This window comes from Crinia signifera, chromosome 4, assembly GCF_055691185.1.
Source record: "Crinia signifera chromosome 4, ASM5569118v1, whole genome shotgun sequence".
Classification (NCBI taxonomy): Eukaryota; Metazoa; Chordata; class Amphibia; order Anura; family Myobatrachidae; genus Crinia; species Crinia signifera.
The window spans coordinates 132,812,473-132,838,891 of NC_139220.1; the positions used below are offsets into that span (position 1 = coordinate 132,812,473).

The following is a 26,419-nucleotide window of genomic DNA, read 5'->3' on the forward strand; positions in this document are numbered from 1 at the left end:
TAACACCCCATCAGGGTGCCTGTACAATTACAAATCGCATTGCATGCCATTGTAATGGCATGCGATGCAACGCAATATTAAAATTGTACAGTTCGCCTCTTAGAACCCGAAAATCGGGTCCCATCGCATACCTTAATTAGTGGTATGCGATGGCAGAAGATGGGAGCCGTGCTAGGAAACAAGTACCAAAAAAAAGTGCACCGTGCACACTATTTTATTCTTCCACCATGCCGTAGTGGATGGTAGGGCATAAGATACCGCCTGTCGACTAAAAAAAAGTGAAAAATCCCATGTTGACCGAATGACCCTTTTGACCTTCATGCATGTCAACCTAATGCTTGTAGACCTAGTGACCGTATCCCACCTCAATGCAGGGGGAAGTAATAATTACCAACATCTTAAGGAGATGGGGTCTGGGTCTCATGTAGTGTGATCGGAATAAAGGGAGTCCCATTTCCACAAGAGAATAGTTGTTCTGAGTGGGTGATTCAGGTTGGTTCTGCACTGCAGGTGGGGCAGATGTACATCTTGCACATGGTTTTGTCCATTAAAGAAGGAGTTTGCTTTTGCAAACCAACCAGAATCACCCCAAGTCCCTTGTTAGTCTGCAGATGTTAATGACTTAGCTGTAATGTTAAATCAGTTGCAAACAAAGTCTCCTGGTTCCAAGGCTGGTTTGGACCACAGTGGTTAAGATGTGCAATAAGAGGGTCTGGCAGTTGTAGTCTCAAAGGTGGTTGATATAGTTGGTATAAAATAGCAGTTAATGTATATCCAGAAATTAATAACATGGAACCATAGTCCTACATAGGTAACTCGATTGCAAGACTACTGAATTTACACTCGTGGAAAGATTAGTTGTGTAGTCTTCAGGAAAGTCTGCATTCTGTTCAGCCAGTGCACAGTACAGGTAATCACTGAGCAGAACGTGGCAATCTAATAAATAAACGTTCCATCTGCAATATTTCCATCCAGCGCTTACAGACCAGTGTCAGTGTGCCCACCAGGATTATTTCAAAGAAAAAAATGTGTTTTGACTAGCTGCTGTGGTACTACATTGGGGTGTGGTACAGGGTTCCGACAGTCGCCATCCCGACCGTCATTAGCCCAACGACGGGATCCCGACTGGCCGGACACTCCACCTATTCGATTTTCCCTCTATGGGGGTCGTGGACCCCCACTAAGGGAGAATAGCCGGTGGCCGTCGGGAACCCGTGCATCGGTATTTCAACAGACGGGATCCCGACGTCGGGTAAATGACTGTCGGGATCCCGTCCGGCACCCTTACATTGTAAAAATGCACTTTAATAAAAGCTATACTACATGGATGTAAAATATATTGTCATGTCTTCTTTTTCATTAAGGCAGAGATCTGTGGGTTTTCGTTGTGGGAACAAACCCAACCAAACACACTATTGGCATTCCTGAATTCAAGTATGTTGCAAATATGCATGGGAACGAGGTACGTGCCTGATGAAAGGAAATTAAAGTTCTGTAATACATTGTACACATCTCCACTGCACACAAAAGTATTGCTAGTTACCTATTATTGCACAATACTTCGAAGCAGTGGTGCAGCTAGGTGTCATGGTGCCCGGAGCAAGGGCATATTTTGCGCACTCCAATTTGTAGCAGGCTGCCACCTCCCCCTACCCCCTAATTTGTAACAGACCGCTAACTCCCCCCCCCCATTTGTAGCAGGACGCTACCCCCCCCCCCCATTTGTAGCAGACAGCCCCCCTCATCAATTATATTAAATGTACCTTCGGCAGAGGGAGGGGGGAGACCGGGGAGCACATGGAGCCTTTCAGGGCGGCACACACACCAGGTGAGCGGCACACCAGGCAAGCTGGCGGGCGGTACAGAGATCAGATGGGCGGTGCACGGCTCTGGTGCCCTGTGAACTCTCGGCGCCCAGAGCTTGTGCTCTGCCCTAGCTACGCCCCTGCTTCTAAGAGGCAACACAACATAATTTTAAGTGATATGTGTATACCTTATTTGATTACATGTTTGCAGAAAAGGTATCCAGAAAAGGTGATGTTTCCACTCTCCAGGTGGTGGAATTATTGTGCAGATCAACGTTATTTAAAGGGCGTGTAAAGGACACCTGTTAGGGGTGTTGGTAGATTGTGTACGCAGAAAATTAGCATTCACAGAAATGCCTGATATTTGCACCAGGGGAGAGTTTTGTACCTTTATTCGAATTTATATGTGAGAACGTTACTGAAGACACATCCTGGAATGACCAATCACTCCTTTTCTTCACACAGAGACAGTGACCATGGCAAAGTGAATGGCACCACTACCCCCCCCCCCACACACATAGACACACACACAGACACACACACACACACACACACACACACACTAGAAGTACAGAAAAACTAGTATTAATTATGTCCTCTAAATCTATATTCACCATATTTTGCTCCATTGACAGTATGGTAGGATTCTCAAACCCATCCCCTCTAAACAAAATGTAATCTGAAGTTGTCGGACCTCACCATCACTGTGCATTCTGTGACCTATTTTGAGCATGTGCGCTCATGCAACCCTTGCTATTCAAATATTTTTTTTTTAACTTGACCCCTGTGCTGCAATTCTACAGTGCCTGAAAGAGTGGGGAATAGAATGCTATTAGTGGCTCTCAGCAAAGTATTTGAGCTTTAGTGACAAAAATAAAAGTAAGCAAGTGGTTCACAGGTTACAGCATGGCAGGTTTTCCAGCAGGCAACACATACTGTAGGCTTCACAATACACTTCAATGATCCCTAGCATAATTCCCCACATTCCCCACCAGCCTATTATCCAGCTGCCTAAAGGCATTGAGAACCCTGCCCCTTTATTCTGAACAGGTCAGTCTGACAGCGGAGTGAGCCGGGTCCCCAGCACTGAGAGCAGACAACGGAGACCCTGCTGAGTCCTGACCTCCGTGCAGGGGACCCGTCTCTCTCCGCTGTCAGACTGGTCTGACTGTGACAGCGCTAGGCTGCGTGTAAGGAGCCATGCACACTGTGGGAGGGGAAGGGGATGGCCGGAGGCAGCAGTAGTAGGATGTTGGGAAGGGACACTACTGCTGGTTGTCTGTCAGTGTGGGGTGAGAGGAAGGGAGGGAGCAGGACTTCTGGCTGCCTAGGAAGGGGGGGGGGGGCGATCAGAGGCTAGTGTGCCAGGAGGTGGGGTGCAGATGGTTCAGTGTGCCAGTAGGTGGGGGTGCAGATGGTGCAGTGTGCTAGGAAGTGGGGGTGCAGATGGTGCAGTGTGCCAGGAGGTGGCATTGCAGCTGGGTGCAGTGTGCCAGAAGGTGGAAATACAGCTGGACGCATTGTGGCAGGAGGTGGAAGTGTTGATGTGAAGGTTGCGCATTGTGGCAGGGTATGGCAGTGCAGGTGGAAGCAGTGTGGCAGGGGGTAAGATGTATGCAGTGGAGGCAGGGGGTTAGGCGGATACAGTTGACAGGGGTTAAGCGAGTGCAGTGTGGGTGGTTGCAGTGGCATAGGGGTTTAGGTGGGTACAGTGTAGCAGGGGCTGGCAGTGCAGGTGCATGTAGGGGCTTAAGTGGGTTAAATGGGGCAGTGAGTTAGGTGGGTACAGACAGTGTGGCAGGGGGTTGCAGTGCAGTGGGGCAAGGGGATAGGTGGGTGCAGTGGGATAGATGGGTGCAGTGCCCCTGCTCGCTGCTGTCCCTGGCCGCGCTGTGTGTGCTGGGGGCAGCTGGTCGCATTTTCCGCACGGGCCCCCCTTCTTACCCATATAAATTATTTTGGCTTAAGGTTGCCTTGAAAAGACATGGATACCCAAAGGGTGCATTGGACAGAAAAAGTTTGGGAACCACTGCCTTAGCTTGTTGCTTATATTGGACCTAATGCCTGTTTGCCAAGCATAGCTTGCATGTTTTTGCACTGCGCATTCTCAGGTACTGTGCTATGCATCTATAGGATAAGTGTAAATACTTCTGCTTCCAGGCTTTCATTTTCTACTACAGTATGTGCAAGTGACTACAGGTGTGTATGGGAAATCTAACCATAACTGCTCTGTATACAAACACTGTATACAGGGAACGCCTTCCCCCATCTGTATCCCCTGGTGTTTGAACTGAGCTGGCTAGATGAGAGGTGATGTAGAGAATCATGGGGAACATTTGCTTAGGTGCATCAGAGTCGCCTTAAAGCTAGTTGAAGTTTCCTGTCATCCCACCTTTAAAAAAAAAAAAAAAGGAAAGGAAAGAAAACTGTGAATCTGTATGTATGTAATTTATATATTTTATATATATTAATGACTTAAAATAAAGAACACACACACAACTCACAAAATTATATATACAGTTTTCTCAGCTGGTCCACAGTAACCACAGTGAATCCGCAGGGCCCCAGTTACTCTGTTTGACAACTGCTGGTGTTCAGGGTCAGATTCACAACATTAGGATGCCTGCAGTATGCAGAATCAGCATTCACTGGTGGGTCCCATCTCACAGTCCAGTGGCGACTGGTGCACCGTTGCTTGCTGTTAGCAGTACCAGGCAGGAGCCATCCTGCATCCTCTATTGTAGGTGTTAGCAGCTCTCCTGGTATAGAGACTATAGAGGCTCTCCCTAGATATAGATATCTACCTGGGTGCCTCCTGGAGCAGTAGTGTAGAAATCAATTCAAGATCGGGCAGCAGGCACTCCACAGCATGTGTAAAGATAACAAACTTTAATGGTGACTAACAGTGTTTCGACAGTGTACTATTCTCCAATGCAGTTTGCAGCCAGTAATGACAAGTGCAAGGGGGCCCCCCTGTCTAAAGTGGCCCAAAGTCCTAATCTGGCACTGGTTGGAAGTACAGCTTGGAACAGGGGCGCCGATTTAAGAGTTTTCTGGTGGGTGCTCTCCCCAGACTACCGCCCCCCCCCCCACACACAGACTACCGCCCCCCCCACACACACACACACTTCGTGCAGCCGGGAGAGTTCGGGCAGCGAGCGAGTTCCAGCCTCTGTCACTCACTGTTAGGCAGCGAGCAGGTTCCGGCCTCAATGACTTCCGTGACGCGGCGCAGGCTACTTCGCTGCACCTCTGGCACCGGATCACCGGTGCCCGACCTCTCCCGACCACCTCCTGCACACAGCAATCACCTCCATCTGGTGTCACAGCAGGGTCCCTGCGGAAGATGGGAACTAGTAGCGGTATTAATACCGCTACTAGTTCCAATCCGCCGAAGGGACCCCCGCTGCTGACAGCATATCCTCTGCTGGGACCCCGATGCCGTAGCCTGTGGGTGCTCCTCAATTTCCGTGGGTGCTCGGGCCCCGGAGCACCCACGGTTTCGGCGCCTATGGCTTGGATCTTCCGTTAAACCACACAGATGCTATGTACATGCAGGTGCCCCTTCATGGCTTAATGCCCATAGCTTTTGGGGGTTACGCCCCTGCTTGAAATGTACTCTGCTAGTATACTAAAGGCTTCACATCTCCCACAAGCCACATCAGACCAGTCTTCAGTAAGTGCGTCATTAGACCATGGTTGCTGAAGTATGATGCTTCTTGCCTTTCTCTATTCTCACTTCCATGTAGAATACCTGATTAACTGGTTATGTACAGTATAGTGAGTGGAATAGTGTCTCAGCAGGCTTTATAGTAATTTGCGAGGGTGGGTGTTTTATGTTATCTAGGGCTAGGCTTTATGTGCAAAAGGGTGAGCAGACTAAAAGAAAAGTCTTTCAGACAATTGTAATAGGATGCAAGCTGCCTGTTCGGCTGACATTACAAAGCAAAGGAAGGAGATGTCTCTTGTCCTGGATCAGAGGTAGATGGAAATCCCATAGTGACTGTGAGCTTGCACGCATGTATAAATGTCACAGCTATTGAGATGCCCGATGGCGGGGTCTCAAATTCGTTGCTTGCATACAAAAACACACCATCAGCCACACTTCAATTATCACACTTCTGAGTAACCCTATTGTTACTTGAAATGACTGTCTGAACTAAAAAGCTATTACCTTTGAAGCTACATACAGATGCAGTTACAAGTGGAGACATATCCCGAAATGGTTGCCTCTTTGAGTTACCATCAAGGGCGTAACTACCATAGGTGCAAGTGGTGCAGCTGCTGTGGGGCCCAGAGCTGAGGGGGGCCATCTTTACTGTCTAATTAATGTTTTACATACCCTTTATCTCTATCAGTTGGTAAATGGGGGGCCCTTACAAACTTTTGCTATGGGGCCTACTGATATCTAGTTACGCCTCTGGTTACCATCCCTGACAGGGCCGCCGACAGGGGGGTGCTGTGGGTACAGCTGTCCCAGGCCCAGGCAGCTTATTTTGCCCACCACAAACCCCCCCCCCCCGACCTCCACTGTGATGCCTGCTTCTTCAATGCAGGACCAAGGCGGCCAATTAAAATGCTTCACCGGCTTTTGAGCCAATCATAGCTTGTGTACCGTTAGCTAATCAGAGTGGCTTCCGGTACACGAGCTCTGATTGGCTCACCATCCAGTGCTGCATTTTATTTTCCTGCATTGAAGAAAGTAGAAATATGGAACAGCGCTGTGCTGAATAATATATTCAAATTTATTAAAAATTAAACAATATTGTGGCCAACAATAGACATAAACACAGGCTTCTGTACTGTAAGGCAGGTAACAGGCAGCAGCTCCTCACAAGCACAGTACAGTATGGCTAAATAGTGTCTCACTGTACGCCTGACCACTTTGACATTAATGAGATCACATTGATGGAAAGAAAATCATTTCCAAACCTTCTTTTCATACTGGAACGACCCTTACTTTTCTCAGTGGTAGCAGCTGTGATACCCATTGCCAGTCTTATGGGCAGTTGATGTTTCAGGGTGTCTGTTTTGTACAAAGAAATTTGCAAAAGCAAAAAAAGGAGACTTTTTTTTTGTTTGTTTCCAGGACCTTTTTGTCATAAAAAAGAACATTGTTACATTATTGTAAAGTGTTGTTATTCTCAATCCATTTTTACCACTATATCAGGGCAAAAAATAAGTGTGTGTACTTTTTTTTAAATGTGGGTAGTGTACATAAGGAGACACACTTGATTGTTTAGTTGGTCAGATAATCATTCGGGGGGATGGAAATTTATACCTTGTTTAGCCAGCCTATGGTTACTTGTGTGACTTGAGATATGTGGACTTAAGGGCCCCTTTAGACTTGTGAGATTTTATGAGATTTGACCCAATTCAGGTGGATTGAGTCAATTTATCTGTCAAAATCTGATGTGCCTGTCTGACAAAAACTTATGTGCCTGATGTGTAGGACCCAAAGCACAGTCCCGTGCCATTGGGTATAACCAAGAGATTGCAGTAGATTGATCCTCCTGCACATAGGATAAATCTTGAGTCAATCAGGTCCAGTTTGCTGAACAATAAGTTGGACAAGTGTAAGGGGGCCTTTAATTCAGCATTGATCAATAATTAGAGAAAAGGCAATTTAAGCAATTATTGGGTGACTGCACATGTGCTACATTCCCAAAGCAGGAAGCCAGCATTTCTGGGTGGAAAATGGCATTTTGTGGGAGTGGTTCCCCCCCCCCCCCCCCTCATTCTCTTATTTAAAATATGTCTTATACTCTGGTGGAATCGATGCAATAAAGAATACAGTATCTATCCTTATGTATCAATGCCTATTTCCCTATAGATTGTAAGCTTGCGAGCAGGGCGCTCCTACATTTTGACTGTCTGTAAATACCCTGTTTTGTTGTATCACTGTCTGCTATTGTAAAGCGCAACGGAATATGCTGCGCTATATAAGAAACTGTTAATAAATAAATAAATAAAAATAATACTTTTGATATATGAACAGTGTCCCAGCAAAGTCTTCTTTTCTACTTTTTTCTTTGTGTTTGTTAAAATGCAGGCGTGCCAAGCTGTTTTTTTTATTTTATTTTTTTAAGGTGGGTCTCTGATGTCCCTTTCAACCCATCTCTGTTGCAGATTAGTGGACTTTCTCAGATGGGAAGTAGTCTTTGATGTTCCAGAATTTGTGAATGTAGGGCCTAATTAACTAATCGGCTGATTAGGCTGCAGCCTAGAGCAGTAGGGCTGGGGGCGCTTTGCAGGTAACAGCCTAGGAATAAAATTAAGGCTTAATTTATTCTATGCTTTTTAGCTATCACCTGTCCCGATGTACTGTACGGGGAGGGGGGATAGGGTTAAGCCAAAGTTTCAATTATACGCCACAAGCACTAGATCATACATGACAGTTGTATAACCTCTGTTACATGCACATGGTCAGAATGAATGGAGAGTCCCTGAGCGCTCATTCACATGTGTTTAGCAGCATTACAAGGGGAGCTACATGTGCATTAGACTAGGGAACCCGGGACCTTTTAACCCCTTGAGTGGTGTTTTTTTTTTATTTATTTTTAGGGAGCACTCCCCACTGGGCGAGTTTTTTTCTGGGAGCGCTCCCTAAAAAAAAAACCACCACTGTGTCTCCGGGTCCGGACGGCGGCGCTGAACAGTGTAATAGCCGCCGCCCGGCTATATGCTGCGTGACATTACAAGGTCATGCCGCACACATCAGGGGGAGGGAGAAGCTGAGTGTGTCGCTGATGTCAGCGCTCAGCTAAGCAGCACTGCCCGGCAAGGGAGAGCGCAGCCAGTGTCACTCCCGAGAATTTTCCGGGAGTACCACTGAAAGGGTTAATCAGGCCCTGTGTGTTTGGATCTGCAAATGCAGTCGCAATTTTGCAATAGGCGTTTTATTCTTTTTAGGGTGATCTTTTATCTAGAGCCAGTTAACCTAACAGTATAATTTTGGATTGTGGGAGAGAAACACTTTTGTTTGCTATGTGACACCTGTAAAAACAAAAGGCTAATTTTAGTGTATATGATTTTATGTGACTCCTTTCGGAATGGTTGTTGGATGTCCTTGATGAAAAACTAACTCTCACTCTGTCTTGGCCTACTTTTATGTGCCAGTAATAATTTTCAGCTGAGTGCATCAGGCTGTCCGCAGCTCCGCCTTTGCTGCGTGTAGAGGGAGACACGGCTTGATGATGTCACTTGCAGGTATCGGTGCGATGTTCGGGCTGCGTGCCGCAAAACCGGTCCATCCAAGTTGTAGTCTGTCTTCAACACATGTATGTAATGCGGGGGGGCGCGGTGTATGTAATGCGGGGAGGGGGGGGCTCACCTACTGGATCCAGATGCCGAGCGGAGGGGGAACTCGAGCAGTAAGGTCTCTGCAGCCTGCTCCGTCACCACCACCGCCGGTTCACCAGCTGCCATTCCGACCTCAAAGCTCCACAAGGTGCAGGAAGTTGGACCCACATCTGCCTACCTCCGCGTGTTCCCAGCAGCAGAAGGCCCATGGGAGGTGCTGTGCTCTGTTGCACATGCGCAGCAGCCCTCCCGTGGCAATTTTGGTTTTGGGCAAAGTGCCCAGGCAGCCCAGGGGGAGGCAGCCCAGTTTTAGTGAGTTTGAGCCCGGCTTACCGAGAAATGGCCCGGTGTCCCGGCGGGCCAATTCGCCCATGGATACTGCGCTATTTACACCCCCTTTGTTATATTTCTTTATTACATAGATTTTTCTGTTTTGTTTAAACCAGGCAGTTGGAAGGGAATTAATGCTCCACCTGATAGAGTACCTGCTAACCAGTTATCAGAATGACCCAGTTATTACGCAACTAATTGCAAAAACCCGAATACATATAATGCCTTCTATGAACCCAGATGGCTTTGAAAATTCAATCCTGCTGGACTGTTCCTCTATAACTGGCAGGTAAGTAGAAAGTTTTCATCAGCATGTACGTATGACTTCATAAAGTTACTTGATTCGCTTGCAGGATGAATTGGGCCACTGGGAGAATGGAATACTTCTCAGTGGTCGTGCCCCTTCGTTTACCAGTGAAAGGCTACAGGAAAGGATGGGGTGGGCATAGAGACATGTGAACAGCAGCTACAATACTATGGATCCGCTCACTGAATAAGCTGTGACTGTGATGGACGGAACAGGGTGATGGGGATGCGAGTGGGGCAGAAGTTTGCGGAACCGATGATAATGAGGGGATATGTCCAGACTGTGAGAGGAGAAGGATGATGGAGGAGAATATGTGGTCAAAACCCACACAGACATTTCTCCTAAAAAAAAAAAAAAAAAAAATTTTTAACTCTAACTTCATATTTTTTAGGATGAATGAAAATGGTTTTGACCTGAATCGAAATTTCCCTGATGCTTTTGAGGATAACATTGTGAAGACCCAGCCAGAAACACAGGCAGTGATTGACTGGATTAAGACTGAGAACTTTGTACTATCTGCAAATTTTCATGGAGGAGCCCTGGTTGCCAGCTACCCCTATGATAACTCTTATACCAGTAAGTTCCTATACATTCATTCTCAGTAATGTGCTTACTCTAGTAAGAATATTGAGCAGTCCCTGCATTGTGGTCACATTCTCTATAGGCTACCTGTCCATTTATAAATTACTAAATCTTCCTAATGTTAGATGCCCTGGAAAATGTTTCAGTTAGTTAACTTATAGGGGGTTATTCGGATTGATATAGCAGAGCCCTGCGTTTGGATATTCACCGCCGGCCAGAGTAAAATCTCACACTGTGCAAGTCTATGAATGGCGGTGGTGATTGAATAGTTTTCCATTGAGTGTGTAACCCAGAACCTACTCTACCTGTGCAATAGCAACAGGATGATCGAGGGGCGGAGCTGACCTCACACGTCGCCCTCCCTGAAAACACTTGGGAACTCCTGCGTTTTTTCCTGATACTCCCAGATAATGAACGGGTGACACCCACAAATGGCGGCTTCCTGTCAATCAACTTGTGAACAGCTGGCGATCAGAATAGACACTGGATTATGTCGCTTGATTGGCCTTGCATGTGCGATATGAGCCATATGCATGTGCACTTGTTAAATAATCGCCCGCCCTGCAAATTTGCACAACAGCGATCAGGTCTGAGTAACCCCCTTTGTCTCTGTACAGGATATCTGTGGGAGGGTGGACCGGGCGGGTTGCAAGAACATCTGTCTGCAGACATTGTGGTCCGAGCGATGCAAGGGGCTGCGGTTGACTTTCGGGTCAAAAAACAGTGAAAAAAACCCTTGTCGTCCTCGCGGCTTGTCGACCTAAACCCATGTCGACCTAGACACCTGTCGACCTTCACACATGTCGCCCTAGTTGCCTGTCGCCCTAGTTGCCTGTTGACCTAATGACTGTTGACCTAAGTCGGGTCGACAATACGATCCACACCCTCCCAGATTTAGCTAATGTTCAAGCTGACTGGTGCTAAAAGTGAAAGATGTTTGGATTGAGGATAGAATATATCATTTAGTGTGTATAAATCTTAAATTGTATATTGGACTTGATCCAGAATGCTTGTTAGGTGATACTTTTTATGTTAGGAAGTAAAAGGCCTTAAAATCTTTGTTGTAAATATCTGGCAGGGAGTTTAGGAAACATACTGTACATGGCTATTTTGAAGTTCATTTTTAATGTGTCTTAAGTTACCATTAGCAGTAAAACAATAGGGGGGAGGATTTGTCTGACAAATCCCAATTACAGCCTGATTCAGGCTTGTTTAGAAGGGGCCAATTTTGGCCCCGTCTCTGATGGTGGGGGGTATGTGCATATTTGCGCATCTGCAGACCCCCTGTGCAAATGCCTTTGGTGAGTGTCACACTTGCTAAGGTGTTCGCACGGTTAGGGGGGCGTCAGGGCAACACCCAATGTTTTATGGGCATCCCCGTAGAACGCTGGGCATTACCCTTGGAAGGCAGGTGGGTCGATGCCTGCTGGGGACGGGCGGCTGACATCACATTTTATTTTCTCTGCAGATCAGAGAAGAGTGGGTGGGCACTGACATCACGTTCTCCGATCTGCAGTGGAAATAAGTCAGCTCAGACTGACATTTATTTCCGTAGGGGAGTGAAATGCTCGGCAACTATTTTCACTTCGGCTGCATGCAAGAAGATGAATTCTTGTCAGGGTGGTGCTTACCCGCTCGTTATGCAGCATATATGCGCTGCCTAGCAAGCGGGTCTGAATCAGGCCCTTTGTTTTTCTGTGGGAAATTGTGAGGGTTTTTTTATGGCTTTTTTTTTGTTGGGGTGTTTTGGAAATGCTGTGTTTTTTACTGTTTATTTATCTTTATTTTAGAATACAGTTATGTTCTAAAGCTATGTACACACAGTTCAATTCTGGCTCATGGACGATTTTTGACTATCCAATTTGTACTATTCGATTTTGGCTAAGTGCCATTTAGATGTACTTTAGATTTAGGCTATCTTGATATTTGGCCCTTGGCCAAATACATTCTACAGAGGAGATAGTCAAAATCGATAGCCAGACTGGCACCGTGTGTACACAGCGGGTGAGATTTAATAGGATGAGAGGTTCAGAAAGTGAGAGATTTTGTGAGAATTCTCCAGTTTTTTTGAAGCGGCAATCATTTACACTGCAGAACCAGTTTGATTTTTGCAGTGTAAATGATTGCCGCTTTAAAAAAACTGGAGATTTCTCACAAAATCTCTCACTTTCTGAATCTCTCATCCTATTAAATCTCACCCAGCTTCTCTGTATCAGTCACCAGATTCTATGCTGACTTTTTGGGGGAAATTTACTAAAGGAAATTTGTAAAAAAGAGGTTTATTTGTATCCAGAAATGCACTTATTTTTCACGTTTACTATCCCGAAAATATGGCTATTCGTATTTATAGCACATCAATACGAATACGAATTGCCGTATTTTCGGGATAGTAAATGTCAAAAATAAATGTATTTCTGGATACAAATACACCTATTTTTTTTACAAATTTCCTTTAGTAAATTCCCACTTTATGTTCTATCTTATCTTATCTTCCACATTGGCTTTATCTTTAATATAATTTCTCTCTGTGTGCTACAGGAAAGCAGTAAATTATAAAGGAAGCTTGAGAACATGCTAATTTACTCTCTCCTGGGCCAATAGGCAACATTGCATTGACTACCGCAATTCTAAGATGGCGGCAGCCCCATTGCAGTCTATAGGCTACTTACTGCACTGCGGTCAGTGATGTCAGTGCTGACTGCTTTTGCGCAGACCTCCCCGTCACCTGGCTGAGCAGTTTGCAATGACCGTGTCCTTTCGGGGGCTCCTGTTCCTGCCTCTGCCCCTACATAAATTTGCCAGTTAGCATCACATATTGTAATGTGATCCTGAGCGGTCTATCCCACCCAGATCGCCTTATTTATTTATTTATTTACAGTTTCTTATATAGCGCAGCAGATTCCGTTGTGCTTTACAATAGTAGACAGTGATAAGACAAACTGGGTAACAACAGACAGACTTGGAGGTAGGAGGGCCCTGCTGCAAGCTTACAATCAATGGCGATATAGGGGGGAAACATAAGGACAGGCAGGCCTTATATATGCAATCCCATAGTAAATGGTTTCCCTATATCTCTTTGTCCCTGTGTTACTTAATACTGTGAGAAAAAAAATTCCATAGCTGCATGCAAACAAAACCATGATGAACTAACATTTAACCCCTTCAGTGGCACTCCCAAGAATTTTTCAGGTTTTGCTCCAGTGCGCAGACTGGCAAACCTGGAAAACTCTTGGGTCAGCTTCAGCGGCTGCACGGCTTTTGCTGCTCGGGCCCTGCCTCCTTCCCCCCTGCTGTGTGTGGTGTGCCGGGTTGCCTGGGGCAGGGCCGGGCAGTGGCTGATGGACTGTTCAGTGGCGCTGCCTGGACCTGGGGTTACAGTTTTTTTATTTAGGCAGCGTTCCCCATAAAAACTCCCCCGGTGGGGAGCACTCCCTAAAAAAAAAACCCACTGAAGCGGTTAATAGCATCAGTTACAAGAGCTTGCTACAGCATGCAACTTCAAGTGTCATAGATAACATGTTTTATAGCAATTTGTCTAAGATTACCATCTTTCTCATACAGCGCCTCCAGACGAGGATGTGTTGCAATATATAGCTTTGTTGTACTCTAAAAACAATGCCAACATGTACAATGGCGCATCTTGTCAAGGTTCAAGCGGTTTTCAAAATGGCATCACCAACGGAGCTTCGTGGTATCGAGTGCTAGGTGAGATATTTCATCCTCTTCATCCCTGATGACATGAATGTATTTTAACAGTTAAATGTATAATGTTAACATTACACATAATTAATATGATTTTTGAGTGTAAAGCTTCTAAGTTGCTGCAAAGATCATGAGGGCACAAGAAGGTGTCGTAGTTATTATGGACTATTATTTTTAATGTTCCTGCATAATTAATGCTTTTCAGAAACTGTGGTGACATTTTAATACCAAGACATAGCAAACATAGACATGAGATATAGAGGACTAATGTAATCTATATAGTAAGGGAAAGAAGCAAGGTACTCATAGAAGACAAGCTATTGTAACATTTAGAGCATAGTTGCCTACCCTCCTGCATTCTGCAGGAGACTCCCTGAAATAGCAGCAATCTCCCTCTCTCCCTCATTAGTCTAGCACAGTGGTCTCCAACCTTTTTTGGGGTGTGAGCTACTTGCGGCAAAATAAACCACACAAAGAGCTACTAAAATGTAAAAAAAATTAAAAAATCTGCCTAATAACCAAATAATGCCCTTTGCACATTATGCCACACACTGTAATGCCCCTGACACATTATGCTGTGTGTGTGCGGCGTAGACGTGCACCAAAAAATGGGTGTAGCCACACCACATCGTGCGTCCAATGAAAATGGGGGTGTGATACACACATGTCCCCAATAGTGCCAGATACATATATGCTCCCACGGTGCCAGGTATGCCCCTCACAGAGCCAGAAACAGGAATACCCCCACGGTGCCAGGTATGACCTCATGGTGCTGGGTATGCCCCCACAGTGCCAGAAACTGGTATGCCCCCACAGTGCCCGCAATGCCTCCACAGTGTCCGCAATGCCCCCACAGTATCAGGAACACGTATGCCCCAAAGTGCCGGGTATGCCCTCACAGTGCCAGAAACAGGTATGCCCCACAGTTCGAGCAATGCCCCCACAGTGCCAGATATGCCCACAATAGTGTCAGATATGCCCACAATAGCGTCATACACAGTGTCTCTATGAGCCCTGCTGGGTGAGGCACCTTTAAGTGCTTGGAGTCGGTGATTGGGTAAGCGTTGGTGGGTAAGGGGCGAATGGGTGGATGGGATGACCAGGGGATGTTACCTCAGAACTTACCTATGCAGGCTCCGGCCCGTCACTCTCTCCTGCTGCGGCCTCCTCCTTTGATCTGCCGCTGTCCTCCCGTCAGTCACCGCCGGAGCACCCGGCACGTAGATATGTGTCTCTTCACAGACGCCGGCTCGTCACCCAGCTCCCCGTCCGCCCTGATGCTGTGTCACACACATCGTCTAGCCGCTGCGTCTCCCCTTCTCCCTGTGACTGGGTCTGAGCTGTCAGCAAATCAAAGCTCGCGGGCCGGCTCCTGATTGGCTGCTGGCCAGCGAGCTCTGATTGGCTGATGGCAGCCCAGTCACAGGGATATACACTGAGGGGAATGGAGAGATGCGCGATGCTCTCTCCTCCCCTCTGAACTAGTGCCGGGGATCGAGGGAGGGAGAGATGGGCGGGCGGCAGTGGTCGAGCCACCCGAATGGCTGCCGCGAGCTACCAGTAGGTCTAGCAATCTCCCTCATTTCACCTAGCCCACATTACACTGTTTGGGGAAAAAAAGGAATGAGAGATAGATCAATTTACATTGAATCATCAGCAGCATTTGCCAGCACTTTACCAAGTATACTAGCTCTTTCTAACTGCTTTGGGGCTCATCTACATTTTGATAGAAGTAATTTTAAAAGATTCCTCTGAGATGTAGCAGTATCTACAGGTTCCATGTTCACACTCTCTTTTCACAATGTCTCCATATATGGAACTAGACTCGCCCTTTGGGTGGAGCATGAGATGCCCCCTCAATCGGGCGCTGTCCAAAATTCTACTACCAACTATAATCTCCCTGAAACTAGTTTTCAAAAGTAGGCAAGTATGATTTAGAGGCAAGCCGTAACTATGGAAGAAGTTCTGCAAGTGATTAACTTCTTTGGTGCAAATTCTAGATTTGTACAGGCAGGGCCGTAACTAGGGGGGCTGGGGGGTCACGCACACCGGGCTGGAGGGGGGGTAGGTGCTGTCAGGTATGGGGACAGCCAGCGGGGTACCGGGGACTGGTGTAGCTGCTATATCGGCAGCTTACTTTGACTCCGTCCGTCTCCTACTAGCGCGGCAGCGGGAAGTGGTCATCAGCTCTTCTCGCTGCCGCGCTAGTAGGAGACGGACGGAGTCAAGCTGCCGCTACAGCGGCTACACCAGTCCCCGGTACCCCGTTGGCTGCAGACAGGTATGTATGTACAGTATGTATGGGGGAATTCACAACTTTCTTGCCCTCCATCACAGGAGTTTTGAACAGGAGCAGAGCACATTTAAATAACCTGTCTGCATCTATGTGTATGTAAACTATGTATGAATGTGTGGGCAGCGCAGCCCACTGGGATGGACGCTATAGTGGGAGATATTTCTCTACCAATGCCCAGCAGCACACTCCCTGTCCGCACTAGCACCCACCCTGCCTAACGTGCTGCTGCTGCTTTATTTCCAACTTTGTTTGTCAGCAGCAGCAGGGAGACAGCAAGTGAGCATCCCGTAGCCCCCTCCTCTTGGCTCCATCCTTTCCTTTGGGGGGGGGGGTCTCCGGCGCCAGGGGCAAGGCGGTCATTTGGTCCTGTCCCCCCAGTGGGGGGAAGGGGGGGGGGGGCACCAAATGACTGCCTTGCCCTGGGCGCCGGAAACCCTAGTTTCGGCCCTGGTACAGGCGGGCATAAGGTAGATGTGCTGTTAGGGTGCTGTTGCCAGCATTTGGCAATGGCAATGCCAATTCACACCTTTTTGTTCTGGAACTCTGTATAAAGTATCACAAACCAAATGATAAACTGAAGACTGTTAAATAGCAAAATAGGTACTTGTTTCCTAGCAGGGCACCCAGATTTCCTACGTACGCTCAGTAGTTAATTTATTCACTGCACCCTGAGTGAAATCGCATTGCATGGCCCTTTTTTGTGGCGTGAGATGTAAGATATGCGATCTCTGTAGTTCATATGGTAAAATACCTAAAACACCACCACTCTCCACGTCACCCGAAGCGTGGCGAGCGCAGCGGAATGCATCCTCCGACCTTTTCATACCCCCACTATCCACGCTGGCGTGGAGTTGATTTTGTATAGTGTGGCGAGCGCAGCGAGGGGACGCGGAATACATGTAAAGTAATCCGCCTACGCTCGCCACGCTTCGGGCTCGGTGGCTCGCTGCGATCACCACACTATATAAAATCAACTCCACGACGACGTGGATAGTGGGGGTATGAAAAGTCGGAGGACGCGTTCCGAAGCCCCCCGCTGGGATCGCTGCTCTCGCCATGCTTTGGGGTGACATGGAGAGTGGTGCTGTTTTAGGTGTTTTACCATATGAACTACTGAGATTGCATCTCACATCTCATCTCACATCTCACATCTCCTATCACATCTCATCTTATCTCACACGATGTGCGATGCGATTTCACTCAGGGTGCAGTGAATAAATTATTTAAATTAACTACAGAGATCGCATCGCACACATCGCAAGGCACAAAAAGCCATGCGATGCGCCGTGCGATTTCACTACGCAGAATAGCCCACTAAGCAAATAGCTTAGTGGGCGCCCTGCTAGGAAACAAGTACCGCAAAATATAATAAATGATGAGCAGACTTATGTCAATATTGGCACAACATTCTATGGGGCATACCAGAGCCCACTGTAAAGGTGCCCACACACTAGAACGATTAATCGTCCGATTTCATTGTTTTTGCTCGTTTGGACGATTAATCGTTCGATTTTTGTGTGCACATCGTTCAGTATTTTTTATACTTACCTTCCAATGCGCGTCCCCGTGTGTCTTCTGCGGCGTCGGCTCATCTTCCCTGCTGCAGGGAAGATATGCAAATATTCTGACCAATTTCCGGAAGCTGTCCTACTTTTCTGACAACCAGACAGCCGGACACGTGCGGCGGGGACCTGGCAGGAGACGCGGCGGGGACCTGGCAGGAGAAGCGTCGTGGGAGTCAGTGTGTGCCCCGGGAGGTAGACACCTCCTGCTCCCAGCCACACTCAACCCTGCTCTGTCGGAGCCGCATAGCCGCCAGCCAGCTCCGGACACTGTGTGTGACACTTTTTCAGTAGTCACACAGACATTATTGCTGTACGATGGATAATGGCATCTTAGCTTTGCTTTGGCATATTTGATGTGATGAAGGTGGAGGTATGCCAGTGTGGTGGGTACGGGGTCTAGTTTTAGGGGCCCTGGAGTGAAGAAGGGAGGTTGTATCCATGTGAGCAGACAAGTATAATATATAGATAGATAGATAGATAGATACAACCTCCCTTCTCCAATCCAGGGCCCCAATAGCTCCAGGGTCCCAATAGCTCCAGGGTCCCAATATATATAATGTATGCTTATGACCTATTTCAATTGACCAGTAACAAGACATTGGTTCCTCCAGCACAATGAATAGTAATAGTAACCAATCTTGAACACTACATGATAATAGTATTCAGAGATATTGGTTACATATACCTGCGTAGGTATATGTAACCAATATCTCTGAATACTATTATCATGTAGTGTTCAAGATTGGTTACTATTACTATTCAGCGTGCTGGAGGAACCAATGTCTTGTTACTTACTTAAGGCCCCCATACACTAGGGAAACTTGTCCTTAGGACAAGTCAGCCCCGATTTCCCCTGAGCTTCCCTGGCAGCTCCCCGGGGGAGCTTGATAAGATTTGGCACTTGATGTGCCATTTTTTACATATGATAAATCAGATGCGATTTATCACATGTAAAAATCCGGGGAGCTGCTGGGGAACTAGCGGTCCATGGGAGCGAGGACCGGTCCGAGGGGAGGCGGGAGCGGCAGGGAGTGGGGAGCATCAGGAGCAGGCTGGCAGTGGGTACCTGTCCGGGGAGCGGCAGGAGAAGGGAGTGGTCAGGGGAGCGGCACGAGATGTACCGGTAGGCTGGTAGTGGGGACCTGTCCGGGGAGCGGCACGAGATGTACCCGCAGGCTGGCAGTGGGGACCTGTCCGGGGAGCGGCACGAGATGTACCTGCAGGCAGGGAGCGGGGACCGCGGCGCAGTGCAGACTCAGAGCAGAGAGACCGGAGGCGTGGCGGGAGAGTAGAAATAAATCCTGTTCAAAAGACTGGCGGGCGCTGATTTGCTGGGAACTCAGCCAATCAGCGGCCGCCCAGTCTTTTGAATAGGATGGTTTCTATTCTCCCACTCGCCGTGGGGAACGCAGAGCAGCGGGAGAATATAAACCATTCTATTCAAAAGACTGGCGGGCCGCTGATTGGCTGAGTTCCCAGCCAATCAGCGTTCGCCAGTCTTTTGAACAGGATTTCTTTCTACTCTCCCGCCGCGCCCCCCGGTCTCTCTGCTCTGAGTCTGCACTGCGCCGCGGTCCCCACTCCCTGCCTGCAGGTACATCTCGTGCCGCTCCCCGGACAGGTCCCCACTGCCAGCCTGCAGGTACATCTCGTGCCGCTCCCCTGACCACTTCCTGCTCCTGCCGCTCCCCGGACAGGTCCCCACTGCCAGCCTGCTCCCCCAGACGGCTGCACATGATTAATCTTATGTGCAGACCGTCCGACATCTGGATCTGATCCGATGCGCACGGGACCGCGCATCGGATCAGATCAGATGTCATACCCTACGCAATTTGGCCAATTTCGGGTGAAATCTGGGCCAAATAATAGTGGTATGTGGGCAAGACATTGATAAAAGTTGTGGCGCTGGTGCAGAGGACCGTGGGGTCACTTCTGGCAGTGGGGGAACCTGCAGCGCGGCAGCCAGGGACGGATTTCCCACTTAGGGGCGGCAACTGCTTGTGGCGGTACAGGATCCCCCATTGTCACGGGGGTACGTGAAATGCGGGAGCGGGGGTCCGCTGGGGGTTGGAATTGCCGGAAGGGGGTCAGGGGGGTCTGCAAATTGCAGGAGGGGGTGTGTGCGGGGATCCGCGATTAGCGGGAGGGGGTCCGCAAATCATGGGAGGGGGTGCGGGGGGGGGGGCTTTTGAATCGCGGGAAGGGGGGTCAGCAAATTGCGGGAGGGGGGTTGTCGGGGTCAGTGAGTGGGGGTTGTGGAGGACCGTAAATCGCGGGAGGGGAGCGTGGGGTGTCGTGAATCAAGGAAGGGGGGGCACAGGTGGGGGGTGGCGCGAGGGTCCGTGAATCGCGGGAGGGGGCATGAATTGTGAGGGGGGTGTTGGGGGTGCCGCGAATCGCGGGAGGGGGGTCTGCAGATTGCGGGAGGGGGTCTGCAAATTGCGGGAGGGGGCGCTGGAGGAGGTGTGTGAATCGCGGGAGGGGGGGTCCGCGAATCAGGGGAGGGGGGGTGCAGGAGGTGCCTAGGGGGTCCGCAAATCACGGGAGGGGAGTGCTACGGGGGGTTCCGTGAATCGCGGGAGGGGGCGGAGGTCCGCAAATCGCGCGGGGGGGGCGCTAGACTTGCGGGAGGGGGGGTCGCAAATCGCAGGAGGGGTGGTGGCGTGAATCGCAGGAAGGGCAGTGGTACACATATCACGGAAGGGGTGGGTCGCGGGGGTCCCGTGAATCGCAGGAGGGGGGGTCGCGGGGGTCCCGCAAATCGTGGGGGGAGGGCTAGAATTGCGGGAGGGGGGGCGCAAATTGCGGGAGGAGGGGTCGCAAATCGTGGGAGGGGGCGTTGGTCTGCAAATCGTGGGAGGGGGGGTCGCGGGGGTCCCGCAAATCATGGGAGGGGGGGGCGCGGGGACTACCTCAAACCCACAGAAATAGTAATGATATTAATTTTCAAGTACTCTCCTCCTCTCTGCAACAACAGCTTGCTCCTATTTTTGCATTCACTACTCCTGAGATGCGGTATCACACCTAAACCTACCTCTCAAAACAGCCCTGGATGAAGTGGCTCTAGTTACCCACCACACTCCCTGTAGGCCTAGACACCAACCGTGGCACTCTAAATTAACAAGACACCTACAAAATCCCTCACGCAAAGTTGAGCGTAAATGGCGTAAATCTCACAGTCCAATGGATTTCTTTACATATAAGACTATCTACTAGTCCTATAGTTATGCCCTGGAAACTGCTCAACAAACATATTTCCAAACTCTAATTTATGCTCAAGCTTCTAACCCAAAATTACTTTTTAATACATTTAAATCCCTTCTCATCACCCAAGCCACCAGCCACTATCCATGCACAGGATCTTGCTTCCTACTTCAGGGATAAGATTGAGAAGATCAGAGATTAATTGGTATGCTCCAACTCAGTGGGTGATCTGCTCAATTCCATACCTGAGCCCTCTGATGCATTTACTTCATTTGGTCCCACGAATGAAGATGAAGTATGTGCACTTTTCTCTTCCTCCCACTCTACTACCTCTCCTCTTGACCCTGTACCCTCACAAATAAGAAAATATCTGTCTCCTGTGCTCATCCCAATCTTAACTAAAATCTGTAACCTCTCTTTCTCTACTGGTGTCTTTCCTTCATTGTTCAAACACGCAGTTATTACTCTGATTCTGAAAAAACTGAATTCTGACCCAAGCTATCTCTCAACTTCCACGCACCTCCAAACTACTTGAAAGACTTGCCTTCACTCGCCTCACACACTTTCTTAACTTGCACAACTTACTGGACCCGCTTCCGTCAGGCTTTCGTGCCCAACACTCCACAGAGACAGCACTGAATAAAGTTGTGAATGATCTGGTCACTGCTAAGTCTAAAGGCCACTATTCACTACTAATTCTTCTAGATCTCTCTGCTGCTTTTGACACTGTTGACCACACACTTCTCAGACCAACACTACAATCCCTAGGTTTTAAAGACACAGCCCTCTCTTGGCTCTCATCCTACCTATCTAACTGCTCCTTTAGTGTTTGTTTCTCTGATTTTACCTCCTCTTTGCTACCTCTTTCAGTTGGAGTACCTCAGGGTTCAGTTTTAGGTCCTCTGCTTTTCTCAATCTATACATCATCTCTTGGCAAACTAATCAGCTCATTTGGATTTCAGTATTATCCCTATGCGGATGATACTTAGCTCTACCTATCCTCCCCTGACCTGTCGCCATCTGTATTGAGCCGTGTCTCTGAGGGGTAGATTTATTATCAAGTCCCTAACCTTCATTATCAATCTAGTTTTGCTTCACCACTTTTTTGTGGTGAAGCGGCCCCGCAGTTCTCCCGAATGTATTAACTCTGAAGTCGTCGTATTCGCTATATAAGAAACTGTTAATAAATAAATGATAATAAATAAATAATAAATAAATTGGAAGCAGTAATCTTTTTGAAGCGCTTCCTAACATGTGAATCACTTACTGTATTGTTTATGATATTGCAGCACAGGTAGCCAGCTTGAAAGTATTCCTTAGGTTAATTTAAATTATAATTAACATACACACTGTATATTTAATTAGCCAATATTTAAACTATGACACTATTAAGGTACTATATGTTGATTTTTCAAATGATTAATTCTAATAGACTATAGTTTGCATGGGTGTGTCCTGCAGAAGTAAGGCAGCACATGTTAATTTTATTCCACTCAACTAATCATTGGTGTAATTAGAGTTTGGCATGATGGTGTTACATGTTATCTGTCTTAGTAAATATAACCAATGTGTTTTGTGATTCCAGGTGGCATGCAAGACTACAACTACATCTTCAGCCAGTGCTTGGAGATTACTCTGGAGGTGTCATGCTGTAAATATCCAGATGCTTCTACACTTCAGCAATTTTGGACTGATAACCAAGTATCTATGATGGAGTACATGAAGCAAGTACACATGGGTATGTGCACATCTGATTGTCCTTATCCAGTTAATTGCATTGTGGTGTGTACAGCTGTGGAAATATCTACTAAAAACAGGTGCTGAATCTATAATGAAAGTCTACAGGGCTCAACACATTCATAGTCATTTCTGTAATTATGTCTAATCCACTCATAATATCGTGATGGTTTGAAATTTATTATTCCTGTGATATAGAAAACTCGGTACTCTTTACCTAGAACGGCGCCCATCGGGGTGATCGCGGGATCGCGGGCAGTACATAAACGGCCGCGACGCGATGCCCGCGATCACCGCGATTTTCCCATAGGGAACAATGTTAAAAAGCCAGATTGACCGCGATTTTGCATTCAATGCCTCAATGCCCGCGATTTTACCATAGGAATCAATGTTAAATGGGCTACAGAGCCCAAATAGGCTCAATTAACCCTTAAATGTCACCCCAATTTTTTGACGCCACCCCACGATCCACGCCAACCCGAAGCGTGGCGAGCGCAGCGAGCCCGCGAGGGGCGGCGGTACGCGTCCTCCGACCTTTTCATGCCCTACTATCCACGTCGGCGTGGAGTTGAGAATAGAATAGTGTGGCGAGCCCGAAGCGTGGCGAGCGCTGCGAGCCCCGCGAGGGGACGCGGATACCTTCACAGTTATACGCGTCCCCTCGCGGACTTCACAGGTGTCCGTGGCGACGCCGACACCTGTGAAGCCCGCGAAGGGACGCGTTTACCTGTGAAGGTATCCGCGTCCCCTCGCGGGGCTCGCTGCGCTCGCCACGCTTCGGGCTCGGTGGCTCGCTGCGCTCGCCACACTATTCTATTCTCAACTCCACGCCGACGTGGATAGTAGGGCATGAAAAGGTCGGAGGACGCGTACCGCCGCCCCTCGCGGGCTCGCTGCGCTCGCCACGCTTCGGGTTGGCGTGGATCGTGGGGTGGCGTAAAAAAATTGGGGTGACATTTAAGGGTTAATTGGGTCTATTTGGGCTCTGTAGCCCATTTAACATTGATTCCTATGGGAAAATCGCGGGTATTGAGGCATTTTACATTAAAATCGCGGTGAATTAGGCTTTTTAACATTGTTCCCTATGGGAAAATCGCGGTCATCGCGGGTACACGATTTTGATGTACCCGCGATTTACCCGCGATGCCCGCGATTTTTTACCCCCGACGCCCGCGATTCTGATCGCGGGCGCCGTTCTAGGTAAAGAGTACCGAAAACTCTTACATAGCCCACCAGATTCTCAACTATATGTTCTTCATATATATTCTAATGACTCGCTTTTATTATTATTCAATTACCTTTTTAATGTTTTCTGATTATTGCTGATTGTCACAATATTTATAAAACAATAAAATAACACACATCTAATGGATGTGCAGTGTAATGGGTTTAATGTATGGTCTGGAGGTGCAATGGAATGGGTGTAAGGTATGGCCTGGAGGTGCAGTGGAATGTATGGCCTGGTGGTGCGGTGTAATGGTTGTACTGTATGGCCTGGATGTGCAGTGTAATGCTGTGTACACACTTGTACAATCTGCATGAGATCCAGATGAGATTTTGACTATATAGTCAAAATCTCATCTGGATCTCATGCAGATTGTATGGGTTTGATCCCAAGCGATCCAGATGTGTTCAAGATGCGCGCTCCCATATCTCAGCCAGAAAGTCTTGGCTGCCCTGTCTATATAGTGCAGATCTTTACTATATAGTCTAAATTGTATGCAGATAGTCTAAATTGTATGCAGATAGTCTAAAATGTAATCGCATCTGGATCTCATGCAGATTGTACAAGTGTGTACACAGCATATGGGTTTACTGTATGGCCTGGATGTGCAGTGTAATGCGTGTACTGTATGGCCTGGTTGTGCAGTGTAATGGGTGTACTGTATGGCCTGGATGTGCAGTGTAATGTTTGATCTGGTGATGCAGTGTAATGGGTGTACTGTATAGCCTGGTTGTGCAGTGTAATGTATGGTCTGGTGATGCAGTGTAATGGGTTTACTGTATGGCCTGGATGTGCAGTGTAATGCGTGTACTGTATGACCTGGTTGTGCAGTGTAATGGGTGTACTGTATGGCCTGGATGTGCAGTGTAATGGGTGTACTGTATGGCCTGGTTGTGCAGTGTAATGGGTGTAATGTTTGATCTGGTGATGCAGTGTAATGGGTGTACTGTATGGCCTGGTTGTGCAGTGTAATGGGTGTAATGTTTGATCTGGTGATGCAGTGTAATGGGTGTACTGTATAGCCTGGTTGTGCAGTGTAATGTATGGTCTGGTGATGCAGTGTAATGGGTTTACTGTATGGCCTGGATGTGCAGTGTAATGCGTGTACTGTATGACCTGGTTGTGCAGTGTAATGGGTGTACTGTATGGCCTGGATGTGCAGTGTAATGAGTGTACTGTATGGCCTGGTTGTGCAGTGTAATGGGTGTAATGTTTGATCTGGTGATGCAGTGTAATGGGTGTACTGTATAGCCTGGTTGTGCAGTGTAATGTATGGTCTGGTGATGCAGTGTAATGGGTGTACTGTATGGCCTGGATGTGAACAGTATGGTCTGGATGTGCAGTGTAATGGGTGTACTGTTTGGCCTAGTTGTGCAGTGTAATGGGTATAATGTATGGTCTGGAGGTGCAGGTGCAAGGTAATGTGTGCACTGTATGGCCTGGATGTGCAGTGTAATGTATGGTCTGGTGGTGCAGTGTATTGTATGGTTATGGTATGGTATGGTATAGGGTGGAGGGGAGGGTGGCTGTTCATGATACTGTGTTGGCAGATGCTGGAGGCTGCCTAGCTGTTTTGGAAGAGCTAGGCCAGCCCCCAGCATGACATGAATGTGGATGTGTCCTTGTGCCAATGAGGCCACACACATTTTTACAAAGTGCATACAAGCCCTGACGCCTTATTCCTAAATGTTAGGAGGTATTATTGTATTAACGCAAGCCTCGTACGTCAGATATGAATTGCCCAACTTCAATTCTCTCCAGGGGGCCTTAAAATGCCTGCAAAATTGAAATAAGGGATGAACCTTAGTTATTTACCCATTAGGTATAGATCACATGTGTCCTTGTTTTAATATTTTTCGGATTTAGTAAATTATATTCATAATTTCTTGGATTAATGGATATACTAAACCTTATAAAATTGAAGCAACATAAACTTTTTTGTATGCAGTGTGTTTAGGTAGGTTTATCATTTATCTCTCCTAATTAATTTGCAGGAATAAAGGGACGGGTATTAGATGTCAATGGAAACCCTATTGAAAATGCTATAGTGGATGTCCAAGGAAGGCAACGTATTTGTCCATACAGATCTGATAAAAATGGGGAGTATTACCTTTTGCTGCTTCCAGGATCATATACCCTTAATGTAAGTATATGAAGGTTCCAGGTCTGAAATGGTGATACTGGTGATATTCAGTTCGTCCTATGAGCAAGTACATTGACTGACACCAGATTAGCTTTTCTATCACCTTATTTGTTCATTTTGTTTCTGACAAATCTTCTACAATCTCACATTTTATGCAGAGCCATATATCAAGTGTGGCAACAATTCTGCCATTCTGTGACAGCCTTAAAATAATTATACTG

The 26,419-nt window shown here is 47.5% G+C and overlaps 1 protein-coding gene across 2 annotated transcripts in view; it reads left to right on the forward strand.

Annotated features, from left to right (window-relative positions):
* CPM (carboxypeptidase M) overlaps positions 1 to 26,419 on the forward strand; it is a 64,943-nt gene that overhangs the window by 35,750 nt on the left and 2,774 nt on the right. For both annotated transcript variants that reach the window (XM_083182520.1, XM_083182519.1), the window contains 6 exons: positions 1,365 to 1,462; positions 9,554 to 9,726; positions 10,136 to 10,320; positions 13,888 to 14,031; positions 22,679 to 22,831; positions 26,050 to 26,198. In XM_083182520.1, coding sequence (XP_083038646.1) covers positions 1,365 to 1,462; positions 9,554 to 9,726; positions 10,136 to 10,320; positions 13,888 to 14,031; positions 22,679 to 22,831; positions 26,050 to 26,198 — 902 coding nt within the window. The remainder of the gene's footprint in view (positions 1 to 1,364; positions 1,463 to 9,553; positions 9,727 to 10,135; positions 10,321 to 13,887; positions 14,032 to 22,678; positions 22,832 to 26,049; positions 26,199 to 26,419) is intronic.